General features: G+C 40.0%; 1 protein-coding gene across 2 annotated transcripts in view; it reads left to right on the top strand.

Annotated features, from left to right (window-relative positions):
* RAPGEF5 (Rap guanine nucleotide exchange factor 5) overlaps window positions 1-12,595 on the top strand; it is a 241,612-nt gene that overhangs the window by 132,801 nt on the left and 96,216 nt on the right. For both annotated transcript variants that reach the window (XM_033192533.1, XM_033192532.1), the window contains exon 9: window positions 5,105-5,230. In XM_033192533.1, coding sequence (XP_033048424.1) covers window positions 5,105-5,230 — 126 coding nt within the window. The remainder of the gene's footprint in view (window positions 1-5,104; window positions 5,231-12,595) is intronic.

Genomic DNA, 12,595 nt, shown 5'->3' with positions numbered 1-12,595 from the left:
CTCATTCATTTATGTATTATCTCTTGGAGAATTGGGCAGTTGCAACAGAGACCCCATGACCTACAAAGCGTAGAATATTTACTGTCTGGCCCTTTACACAATGGTTTCACAGTGCTTATAACCTGAATGACTATTAACGTGCCTTCTTTTCTTATGCCTCCAGCAGCATCTCCCCACAATTTCTTTTTTTCGAATAATAACTCGCTTCTTATTTTTCTGGGAAATAGAAGCCTTCAGAAAGGAATTTCTGCATGTCCCTACCACCAAATATGCCAGCGTACCTGCATATTTACCCCTGGATTTCACTGTCTCTCCTGTTTCACTGGATGAAATATTTATATTCATATTTCTTTCTGAGAGTAGATCTTTATCTTCTCTTTCCTACTCAAGAACCTTACTCTTGAAAATGCCCCCTTCTCCCTCCTGCATCATCAAATTTTGCTCTCTACTGGAATTCTAATAAAGGTAAACATCCCGGAATAGCCCTCATGTTAAAGCAAATAAGCAAGCAAAACTCTCTTCAAGGACGGTTTTCAGCTAGTGCCTCATTTCTTGTCACAAATCTCTTTGGAAGAATTGTGTCCTATTTACTGTTGAACCCGTGCTAATAAAGCTTTTGCCGCTATCAGTTCAAACAGAAATTGCTCCACTCAAAGTTACCAATTACTTTTGTCAAATTCAGCATCAGTTATTTTGGGCCCATCTTGTTTGACGTTTCAGCAACATTTGATAGAGTTTTTCATTCCTTCCTCCTCGAAACAGCTTCACTACTCTCCAGATTCTCTTCTTGGAGCCACTCCTCCTCAGTCTCCTTTTCTGATTGATTACTCCTCATCTTCCCAGTATCGAAACAGTAGACTCCTGGATTTACACCATTCCATTGATAAAACCAGAGGTATACCATCTGTACTCTGATGACTCTGGAATTCGTATCTTCAGCCTGGACTTCCCCTGAACTTCCAGACTTCCAACCCAGCAATTCCACTTGGATGTCAAATAGCCGTTTTTCTTCCCAGACCAACCCCTGCATCCCCCATGACAATTCCATCCTTCCAGTTACTCTGGGCAAATATTTTGGAGACTCCCAAACAGCAAAATCTGCTGGCTCTACCTTTGAAATCTCTCCTGTGGTTAGAACCACATGTACCATCTTCACCACTAGCACAAGTTCCAAGCCATGTCTTTATGTGAAAACCAGGCTCCTAACTAGTCTTTTAGCATCAACTAGTTCCCCCAGTCCAACCGAGGACACACAATGATCCTGCCAAAATGTCAATCATATTTTGCCAATTCTCTGTTCAAAACCTTCCAAAGTTCTGTCGTATTCAGAAAAAGAATCCAAACTCCTTATACAGCCTATAAGGAAATTGTGTGTTGGGCTCCTGCATTACCTCTCGACCAGTGCCACCAGTCTACTGCTTATAGCTCTCTTCTAGCCCTGCTGCTGTCTCTGCCTATCCTTGACCGTGCCAACACACTTGAGCATTAGGGCCCTTGTACTTGCTGTTCCTCTGCCCAAAACACACTTCCTTCTGGATATGCACATCACCTCTTCCTCATTTCCTTTAGGTTACCATTCAGATGTCATTTTACTAGAAAACCCTTCCTTGACATTTTTATCTTAATAATGCCTTCAATTATTTCTCTGTCCCCTTACCCTGCTTCATTGTTTTTTCTGTCATATATTACCACGCAATATTTCCTATTGGTATGTTACATTATGAATATATGCTCCATGATGTAAGGAACTTTATTTTTGTTTTTGTTTTGAGATGGACTCTTGCTCTGTCGTCCAGTGCAGTGGTGTGATCTTGGCTCACTGCAACCTCTACCTCCGGGTTCAAGCAATTCTCCTGCCTCAGCCCCTCTAGTAGCTGGGATTACAGGTGCACACCACCAAGCCTGCCTAATTTTTTGAATTTTTAGTAGAGATGGGGTTTCACCATGTTGGCCAGGCTGGTCTCGAACTCCTGACCTCAGGTGATCCACCCTCCTCAGCCTCCCAAAGTGCTGGGATCACAGGCATGAGCCACCATGCCCAGCCAGAACTTTGTTTTTTTTTAAATGTTCACTACTGTATTCTCAGACTTATAGTAGGTTCTTGCTCAAATAAATCCTTTACTCTGTTGAGTGAATGAATGAATAAAATAATTTAGGGAACTAGGGATATTGTATTAGTCTGCTCTCTTGCTGCTAATAAAGACATACCTGAGATTGGGTAATTTATAAAGTAAAGAGGTTTAATTGATTCATAGTTCAGCATGGCTAGGGAGGCCTTACAATCATGGCAAAAGGCGAAGGGAGATCAAAGGCATGTCTTACATGGTGGCAGGCAAGAGAGCTTGTGCAGGGGAGGTCCCCTTCATAACACCATCAGACCTCATGGGACTTATTCACTACCACGAGAACAGCACTGGATAATCCTGCCCCTATGATTAAATTACCTGTTCCTGGTTCCTCCTACAGCATGTGGGGATTATGGGAACTACAATTCAAGATGATATTTGGGAGGGGGACACTGCCAAACCATATCAGATATATATCTGGAGAATATTAAAATGAGAATATTATAAATGTTTGTTATCGGGAGAATCCACTCCCGATGTTTAACGTGGGTTCTTTTCTATTTCCTAAGTGTCTCAGCTGGGTTGAGAAATAAAGGGAAAGAGCACAAGAGAAAGAGATTTAAAGCTGGGTGTCCAGTGGAGACATCACATGTCGGCAGGATCCGTGATGTTCCCCGAGCTGTAAAACCAGCAAGTTGTTATTAGTGATTTTCAAAAGGGGAGGGAGTGCACGAATAGGGTGTGGGTCACAGAGATCACATACTTTGCAAGGTGATAAAATATCACAAAGCAAATGGAGGCAGGGTGAGATCACAGGACCACCGGATGAGGTGAAATTAAAATTGCTAATGAAGTTTCAGGGCACGCATTGTCATTGATAACATCTTATCAGGAAATAGGGTTTGAGAGCAGATAACCTGTCTGACCACAATTTATTAGGTGGGAATTTTCCTCGTCCCAATAAGCCTGGGAGCGCTGTAGGAGACCGGGGCTGATTTCATCCCTTCGGCTTCAACCATAAAAGACAAGACGTCTTAAAAAGGGGCCATCTATAAACCTACCTTCAGGGCGCATTGTCTTTCTCTGGGATGTTCCTTGCTGAGAAAAAGAATTCAGCGATATTTCTCCTATTTGCTTATGAAAGAGGAGAAATATAGCTGTGTTCTGTCCGGCTCACCGGTGGCCAGTTCAGTTACCTCTCTTGTTCCCTGAACATCGCTGTTACCCTGTTCTTTTTTTTTTTTTCAAGATGCCCAGATTTCATGTTGTTCAAACACAGGTGCTCTGCAAACAATTTGTGCAGTTGATACAATCACAGGGTCCTGAGGCGACATTCATCCTCCTCAGTTTACAAAGAAGATGATGGGATTAAGAGATTAAAGTAAAGACAGGCATAGGAAATCACAAAGATATTCATTGGAGAAGTGATAGGTGTCCATGAAATCTTCACAATTTATGTTCAGAGATTACAGTAAAGACAGGTGTAAGAAATTATAAAAGTATTAATTTAGGGAACTAATAGATGTCCATGAAATCTTCACAATTTATGTTCTTCTGCTGCGGCTTCAGTCGGTCCCTCCGTTCGGGGTCCCTGACTTCCCGCAATAGTTTGTATTTAAATATTTGAAAGAATGTCACATTGTATAAAGAATAGGCCTACTTTCCATTGCTTTAAAAGGCAAAACTTGTCCTCACGGATTGAAGTTAAATGGTTTCAGTTTTGTCTAGTATGATAAGAGTAAGGGACTTTCCAACAAGCCTGGCTATCCAACAGAGTACAGACTGTCTTAAGATAAACTTAGGTCCCTGTCCAAGGAAACTTTAGAAAGGAACTGAAAAGCCACTTGTGAGGATGTTGTAAAAATCTCTGACTTTGGTGGAGGAATTCCACTTGCTGTCCTCTAGGAGTCTGTGATGTGGGCCACTTCAGAAATTTTTTGTTTATTTCCTTCCTAGTTGGACAAACTGCTAGTTAAAGAGATACCACAGCCCCTGGGAATAAAGAGTTAGTCACTGCTTTGCAGGGATGGTTCCATTTCTCTGCTGCCCACTCAACAACATGGGTATCTTGAGCACAAACCGTTAAAATCATGAAGTTTGGATTCTTTGCCGGCCCCTTTGCTGTATTTGGTCATGTTATGGAGTATATTCAAATCCTGTAGGTTATGTTGAGGAAAACGGATTCCATAGTTTTGACTGCTCCTGCCAAGTATAACTTTGGATTTCTTTATTAGATCATGTCTTGGTATGTCAGTATGAACCATTTTGGAAAGAATTTGAGCAGAAACACTTCATAATTAGTGTGTTAGAATGAACTTTTTTCTTTTTCCTATTTCAAAGTCTTAGATTCACCTCCCTCCTCCATTGTTATTTAGGCACTTTGACCTAATGTAAAATATGATGCTTTATGGATCATTTCCAAACCCCAAGGAAGGAAATTTCGAGCTTTCTTTTTCCAATCCCTTATTTTTAGCAAACTATTTCACCATCTTTTATGCACTATTAGTGGTATTTTACTGATGCCCCATAGTAATTTTCCAATTGTGAAAAAATTTATCTTGTGATCTTGTTGTTAAGGGTTTATTTACATATGGAATAATTTGTTGTGGGGCTAAAGAATTGGGGTGTTGTATACTGTTATTTTTAGGGCTCTGTATCACTTCGCCCTTTCACCAGTGTGGTTCCTGGCTAACTTTCCCATGAGTTTTTAACCTCTTGCTAGGCTTTGCTTATGTAACAGGAAACAGGCTGTCAGGAACAAACAAACAGGAGCCTATCAGGCGCACACTTAGTAGCAAATGATTTAGTTTGCTCTTAAAGTAGAGTGAAATGCAGACTCAACTTTAAGTCTTTTGGCATGGTGCTCCTGGATTATAATAATGTAACTTCAGTTTTTGAAAGGCAAAATATTTTCCCAAGACCATGATTTAATCCAGGCAGTGGAAAAGATGAGCTTATTATAAGGTGAACTTTGCGGTGGTGTCATGTCCTGGGACTGTGGTTTTAAGTATATCTTCGCTTTTTCTCCAACTCTTAAGGCAGGGGTGATGTGCAAGCTTCAAGAAAGAGATGAAATCGGACGAATTGAACTAGTTCAGAAGCTGGCAAGAGAAAACTACCAGTTTTTGCAGACGGACAAAAAAGAACAGGAGAAGTCTGAACACGTAAGCCTTTTGCCTCTTGGGGATGCAGGTTTGAAGGGGTGGAAAATGTTTCTGCCTGATTGCATGTTTGAACAAAAGACTATTTAATTTTAAATTCTTTAGGTTTTGGGGTTTTTTTCCCCCCAAGAGCATCTTCCTTAGTAAAAATGACAGCGCTCATAGTTCTAAGCAAGTGGCTTATGACACTGGATTTATAAGAGACTCTTCTCATAAGTAAATTATGTAGAAATATGAGAATACATTTAAGCAAATATGAATCCTTATCTATTTATGATCCTGCTTGGGTGGCTTTCAAGTTTGATTTTGGACGTTTTGCCTTATCGTATAGTTTGTAGAATATGAATTTTGAAAAAACATTTCAACATATTTTTATGTTTAGTACAGAGGTGGATCTAGTTGCCAAATGAATGTGTCCTAAGTCACTAGAAATAGATAAAAACACAAAAACAGATTATAGATGCTCTCACCAAGTGAGAGGGTCAGAAGGGAGTTTTCCCAGTATCTTATGAAGGCTTGTGTTCCAACAAGAGTTGTATTGTTTGAATACAGTTAAAGCTGGAGGAAAGGGACGTTCCGCTTGGTCCTCCTGAAAGCAGTTATTCAGATTGAGCCTTAGAACTGAGAATGCTGCCGTCATGCTGAGAAGACAATGGGGCCACTTTCTTGTGCCACACATTGTCATCTGTTGACTTGGTTGTTGGTGGTTGTAAGACTTCACTCTCGGTGCTGCACTATCCAGGATTGCTCATGAAGGGGAACATTCCTCTGTGCTTATACGTGTGTCATTCTCTGACTTTTGTTTTTCCTTGAGATTTTATTTCAGCCCTTTCCAGGGGGGAAAACATTGCTTCATGCTTTTTCTGCTCCAAGTCTATTAATACAAATGGCAGGGTTTTACTGAGAAGGAGAGGAGGTAAGATGCTCAAGGCTGGCTGGCTGCTTAATTTAATAACACAGCACTTCTCTAACAGTGAGACGTCGAATTGTAACAGTTGGTGTCTCAAGAAAGAGAATAATTAGGCAGTTTCAAAGCTTTGTGATTGAATTGTTTCAGAGGTGACTATTGACTTTAAGTGTGGATATAGGTCTCAGGCAACCTTCACTTTGCTTGGAACTATTGGAAAATTTAGCACCTTTTTCAAGTTGTTAAAAGCACCCTGAAGTTTGACTACATCATAGACTGACTCCTAACCTCTGCTGTGTCCTTAGGATATTTGAATATCCTAGTGTGCAGCTTAAATTTTTCCAAAAATTTCCTTTTGATTCATTTTAATTAGATGAGCAACAGTTTGTCATATGCCATATTTTATTGATTTCAAGATGCACATTTTCCCCACAGTAGTCTTAACAATCGATGATATGAAAACATGTCATAGTTTAATTGTGAGCATTTCTCTTTCCTTATAGTTCTTAAAATGAATGCTGTATCTTACAACTGATTGCAAATTAGGTGCAGTAAACCAGTAACAACTTCAGGTATGGTAAGATCTTTCAAAAATCAAACAGTAGAACAGTAGGGTACCACTTCACCAAAGTTAGAAATCATAAGCTTTAGGCTTGTGATTAAGGCTCATGACAAAACAACTTGGCACTTATTAAAAAGATACCTGTGTGTTGTCTTTGTTGTATATTTAGTTCAGTCCAGAATATTATAAGTAGTCACAGCCAATGAGATTATAATACTCTTCAAATCTGTAACTATAGAAATCTACACTTGGGGCTGATAATTGTAAAGGCTTTTAACATGAGGCAGAAATTTAGTGATTGAGGATTTGCAGCTTTGCTATGGTTATATGCTCTGTAACCTTTAAACCTTCACTTCATTTGTAAAATAGACCCTAACATTTTTTACTTCTTGCGTGACTGTTATATAATGGGTGCATTAACAACTCTGAAACGTTTTTGTTTCTGAGACGAAAGATGCTGTGTAATATTGGAATTACAACTTTTTCTATATAGACGTTCCTGTGAAGCTTAAAATAAGGAAAGGAATATTAGGGATCTTTCTTTCTAGTGATAACTATAAATGAAGCCATTCTGTCATCTCCCTTCTGCAGGATGACACCGGTGGAATCTCTCAACTCTCCAAACTGATATTGATGTAGCACTCCTCTAAACGAATTATTTGATACTAGATGCTTATACTTTTTGCAGTAATTTATTAGGAATAAAAACCACCTGCTAATTCACTTCAATCTTATGTCTGGGGCATTTGATGTACCTGTACCTTTGCTTAGCCCTTAAGCTCACAGTGTTCATGAAGGTAGTGCAGCGTTTTCATTTTTCCTGTCCTCGCTTTCTTTACAAGAGCAGTCGTCTGCTCTTCATAGAAACTCAGTTCCGACACACAGCATGGACAGAGGAAACTGCAGTTTACCTAACGTAAACCTAGGTCTGCAGTTTCCTCTTCTTGTTATAACAATAATGACCAAACCCTGAAGTTACATACAGATTTCCTTTCTTTTATGATTTTAAAATGCTTCATCGACCTCATTCACCATTCCTGGGCCAAAGCTAGTTAAGTAGACCGTGATAAAATTTGAGTTAGAACCCAAGTTGCCTATTGAGTCATCCTTTTGACTAACCTTCATTACTTTTCCAGTTCTAGAATGCCACATAGATGCCAAAGAGAGAGCTAATTTGCAGCACTACTGCAGGGGGAAAGACATAAATTTGATAGAATAAAGCCTTTGTTGCTGGTACATCTTGTTACAAATTGAAGGGGATTACAGCTTTCTTAGTAGGCATTTCTAATATTTTCTTAACTGCTAAATGCTGTGATTATAAATGCATGCCATTAGAGAAATGCTTCACTCTGTGCTTTTGCCGAGGTGTTTCTGAAATTTAAAAAGTTAAATGTATAATTATCGCAGGCTTCTCAGGAAGCACTCCATTTTTCTATTTTCTATTAACTAGCTGTAGGCGCAATTAGCAAGCACTCATTCCTATGTGTTGAAAATTATTATGGAAGGACTTTCAGAAGGGGAAAGAAATTGGCTGTGTCTTCTAAACATTATGATAGCAGAGTTAACATTGAGCTGTTGGTTCTTTAAAGAAATTATCTCTGTGTAGGCATTGTATTTCCTAGCCTCAATTCTGTGACTGTGCCAATAGAGGAAGGGACACGTGTTATCAGATGGAGACTTTTGAGCATGACCCTGAAGAATGACTAATGGTCATAGAAGAAGGCAGAGGACAGCATTCTAGGCAGAGGGACCCATGGGAAGACACATAACTGCAGTCCTGGTGATTCCTTGGGAATGGAGAGGGGTGGGCTGGGAGGCAGCCTAAAATTCCATTATGGAAGACTGGTAAGCTACCCTAACGAGCTTAAACTTGCCTTTTGGCAAAGGAAAGCCATCAAATAAGGGAAGTGTCATGATCAGATGTGGCCTTTGTAAGATCTCTCTGGCATTGCTTTAGAGGAATAATTGAGTGAAGAAGAGGGAAATGTTGGAAAGAACCTTTAGAAAGCTACTGTAGTGAGTCAGGTAAGAGGTGCTAGCTAGCCTGAACTGGGGCAGTGACCATAAGAACGGAGGAGGGAGTAAATGTGGAAAGTCATTTACACAGTAAAATTGACAGAATTCAGTGACTGGTAATGGGGGATGTGCATGCTGTTTTATAGTAAGCAATTTTGAAGGATTCTTTGGTATAGTGGCAGACATAAGAATGTTCTGTTTCTTACCACCTTTGCCAGAAGGCTACATAAGCCATTTACCTTACTTTGTTTGCCTACGGTTTGCTTCAGGTGGCTGAGATGTTCGTGTCATCTCACTGACAAATTGTTAGGTGGGGTTCTGGCAAATACTATGGGGCCAACACAAACTTTTCATTCCAGAACCCTTTGAAAATACCTTAAACCGAGAGAATCTCTGGTAGCTCCCAAATAAACTGACACATTTGGCCAGAGCTTTGGCATTTGCTGCAATATGTGTGCCTTCCTGAGAATTAACTGGGATTTTAGGGTTGCTCTCCTGATCTGTGTAGTCTGAGTTGGTGTTACTATACTTCTATTCTAGAATACTCTCTGTCATCCATTTATTCACTAACTTTTGTTTAAGCTGATGTCGTAGAGGAGCCAGACTAACTATGGTGACTCCTGCCCTCAAGAAGTATAGTCTAGTTGTGGAGAAAAAATACCCACACAAATGGCTGAGATACAAGGAAGCAGTGAAGAGAATCCCAAGAGAGATACATAGGAGTCTGAAGAAGAATTTACACCTGAGGAAGCAGGATTCTTATATAGGGCAGAAGTAGAGTTTGACCTGGACCTTCCATTAGGTTTTGGGTTGGATTTAAAGAATCCACATTGAAGAAAAGTATTCCTAGTGGAAAGACTAGCATTAGAAAATGCACAGAGATACCAACATATTAGTTGCTTTTTGGAACTCTGAAATGATTTCATGTTGCCGGAATACCAAGAGTTGCGGGTGTGGGAGGGGAGGCAGGAGAAGGAAGATTTCATGAGAATTGAGATTGGGACCAGACTGTGGAGGATTTTGAGGGCTGAGAAGTTTTACTTCCTTCTAAAAATAATGAGGACCGACTGAGCATTTGGTTTTCTAACTTTTCCTAAGGAAGATGGTTGAGGCAGGGCCTTCATGAGATAAATTACATTATTTCAGTCTGACTGAATAGTGACTGAATAGTGAGGGAGCTGAAGAGTGATTAAGCAGACTTGGGCCCAGAGTGAATTCAAGTCTGATTGCCTCTGGAGGGTGTCTTCCTTCAGCCTTCATCACTGGAGTGAGGACTGATAGGTGGCCCAGAAACCAACGTAACCGGAACCACAGCAGTCCTGTGAAAGAGGGTATGCACTCAGAGGGCAGCCCTGGAGGACAGAGACAGAAAGAATACGTAGGGAGGGATGGGGGGTGGGGGGCAGCGATGCAGAAAAAGAAAAGGTGCTTGCCCAGTTGTTACTTAGATTTGAAAAGCTTATAAACTCTTCACAGTTTATTTTCAGCAAAATAGTTACATCAAAGTATGTGTCTAGATGGATGTGGGTCCTATTTTCAGGACCGTAGCTGCACTGTTTACCAGAAAACTGAGCCTGTATTTTTCCTGAAATGTAGTTTATGCTTTGTAGTGTATGAAATTGTAGATTAGAAATACCGACAATAGCTCCTAAACTGACTTCCTGACTTCCAACTGTAGAAATGAGCAGTATCTGTAAAATGTATGTGAAAACCTTGTTCAGCAATACTTTCCCTAGGGATCCTGTCTGTATCCCTCCCTTGCCCCACCCCATTTTCTTCTGTTCCTTTGTAAGTCTGGGGACCCACCCTACTTCCTTCCCCTTTTCTAATTCACTCATGAAATATGGATGGGTGGGAAGGGGATTTTGCACACTCTGAAACTGCATCTTGGCACAGTCTGCTGCCAGGGTAGGGTCTCTATCACTCAGCCTCAACCGGAATTTCCTTTTCCCTGTTTCCTGCAGCCTCATCCTGGAATTCTGCCTACGTCAAAGGGTTCCTTGTTTAAGGATTACGAGGGGAGAAGTGGTTTGGAGTATTCTGGCTGCTGTCACGCTTATTTTACATATTAAAAGTTGGTCTCTACCTTTTTCCAACTTTCATTTTGTCTGTATTTTTTAAGCAGTTAAATATAAGGTGAAAATCTTCTTTTTACGCTATATGAATTACTAAAAGGAAAAGAGGTTTTATCATTGTTTTCAAACTTATAATTATACATCTAGGTGAGTAAAGTTTCAGGGAATCCCCAGCATTATTTGAAGTTTATCAGTATTTAGTTTAACCAAGAAACTACTAACTAAAGAGAAGTAGAACTTTGTAACACTATTGTAATGGAATTGAAAGTCAGAACTACGGTATAATAGGCAATTCATAATACATTAAGTTGCCCGATTATAAACTGAGAAATCACCTCATTGAAACCAGTTTATTTTTCTTAATAACAAAATCCTGACTTTGTGTTGGGTTGGTATTAAAGTATGGAATTAGGCTTCCTGGAGCGAGTTATTATAGTCCATTTTTAATAGGGAATAATATGGCCACAGAGTAACAAAAAAGTAGAAGTAGTTAGTTCTTGCCTCCAAGAAGTTTACAGTCTAGGTGGGGAAAGAATTTCTACATGGAAAACAGTTAACCATTCAAGACAGCATTTAATGAAGTGTCTAAATAAGACATTTAGAGGAAAGTAAAATCTGGCAAACACATTTCACAACTGCAGCAAACCATGCTCTTCTCATTTACTTAGGAACAAGGTTTACAAGTTTGGTTCACTCTGTGTGCTCTTTAAATTCTAGCTTTTCCTCCAGAAAAATAGCAGTTAACTGCCAGTGGAAGTCAGTGGTGTGCTCCTGCTGTCTGGTGGAGCCATCTGCTCATTAGCTGTATTTTTAGGTTCTCACAAGAAGCCCACTGCAAGTCCTAACATTTAAAAAAAATTAGTTTGAGCATTTTTGGAGAGGAATTTGTCATTATGCTATTTTTTTAAAGTGCTCAAGTTTATTTTAAAAGGCCCAATTAAGAACATTGATACTGGCTCAGTTCGTTTGATTTATCAAACTCATGTTATCAAAGGGTCTTTTTATTCTCTGCTGTACAGATGCTACTCCTAGCTTTATTAGGTTCTAATTCTTGTAAAATTAAAATAGCCATATCATCTGCAATATGGTTGAAAAATCATTAAAGTGAAGATTGAAAAACAAGTTATTTGTCATTGTTTTTTTGCCCTCACCCTCCTCCCCCAGTGGTATATCTCACTCCAGACCCCAGGTGACCTTATATTCTTTTCTTCTCTACCCCCAAGAAGGCCTGATCTGCATTAACATAACAGTGTTACTACCATATAGACTGGTGTCTGATCAGGCAACACTAGAAACTTTTGCCAGGCTGGTGTTATTTGGGTTTATAATGAATGCTTTAAGACAAAAAGTTTAGGGAAAGGATGCACAGACGGATGGAGAGTTGTTCATGATAACTGTCTACTACTGAGGTTTAGAAAAATAAAAAGAAGAGATGTCAAGAAGTAAAGACACATAGGTAGCAACTTACAGTGTGGCTTGGTTCCCAAAGGACTGCCCTACGACGTCTCTGACCTCATGAGCTAATGCTCTGCGAGAAACTCAGACTGAATTCACAGTTTACCTGTGTGGTCAGCATCCAAGTGCTGTGGAAGCATTTAACGGGGACCTTGGCTAGTCTAGGGAGTCATGTACATTTACCTGAGAGAAAGACAGAATCTGAAGGGTCAGGAGAGCTATGAAAAGTGAGGAGGGATTGGTATTCCAGGCAGAGGAAAGAACACATGTGATAACACGAGGGCCTGATGTGGAGAAGAGAGCAGCTTTAGAAGCAGAACCAACCAGCTGGAACCTAAGTGTGGACTGTGGAT

Source organism: Trachypithecus francoisi, unplaced genomic scaffold, assembly GCF_009764315.1.
Source record: "Trachypithecus francoisi isolate TF-2019V2 unplaced genomic scaffold, Tfra_2.0 Lachesis_group4, whole genome shotgun sequence".
In the NCBI taxonomy this organism is placed as follows: Eukaryota; Metazoa; Chordata; class Mammalia; order Primates; family Cercopithecidae; genus Trachypithecus; species Trachypithecus francoisi.
The sequence above is the reverse complement of the archived record's forward strand: the minus strand, read 5'-3'. Positions and strand labels throughout refer to the sequence as shown.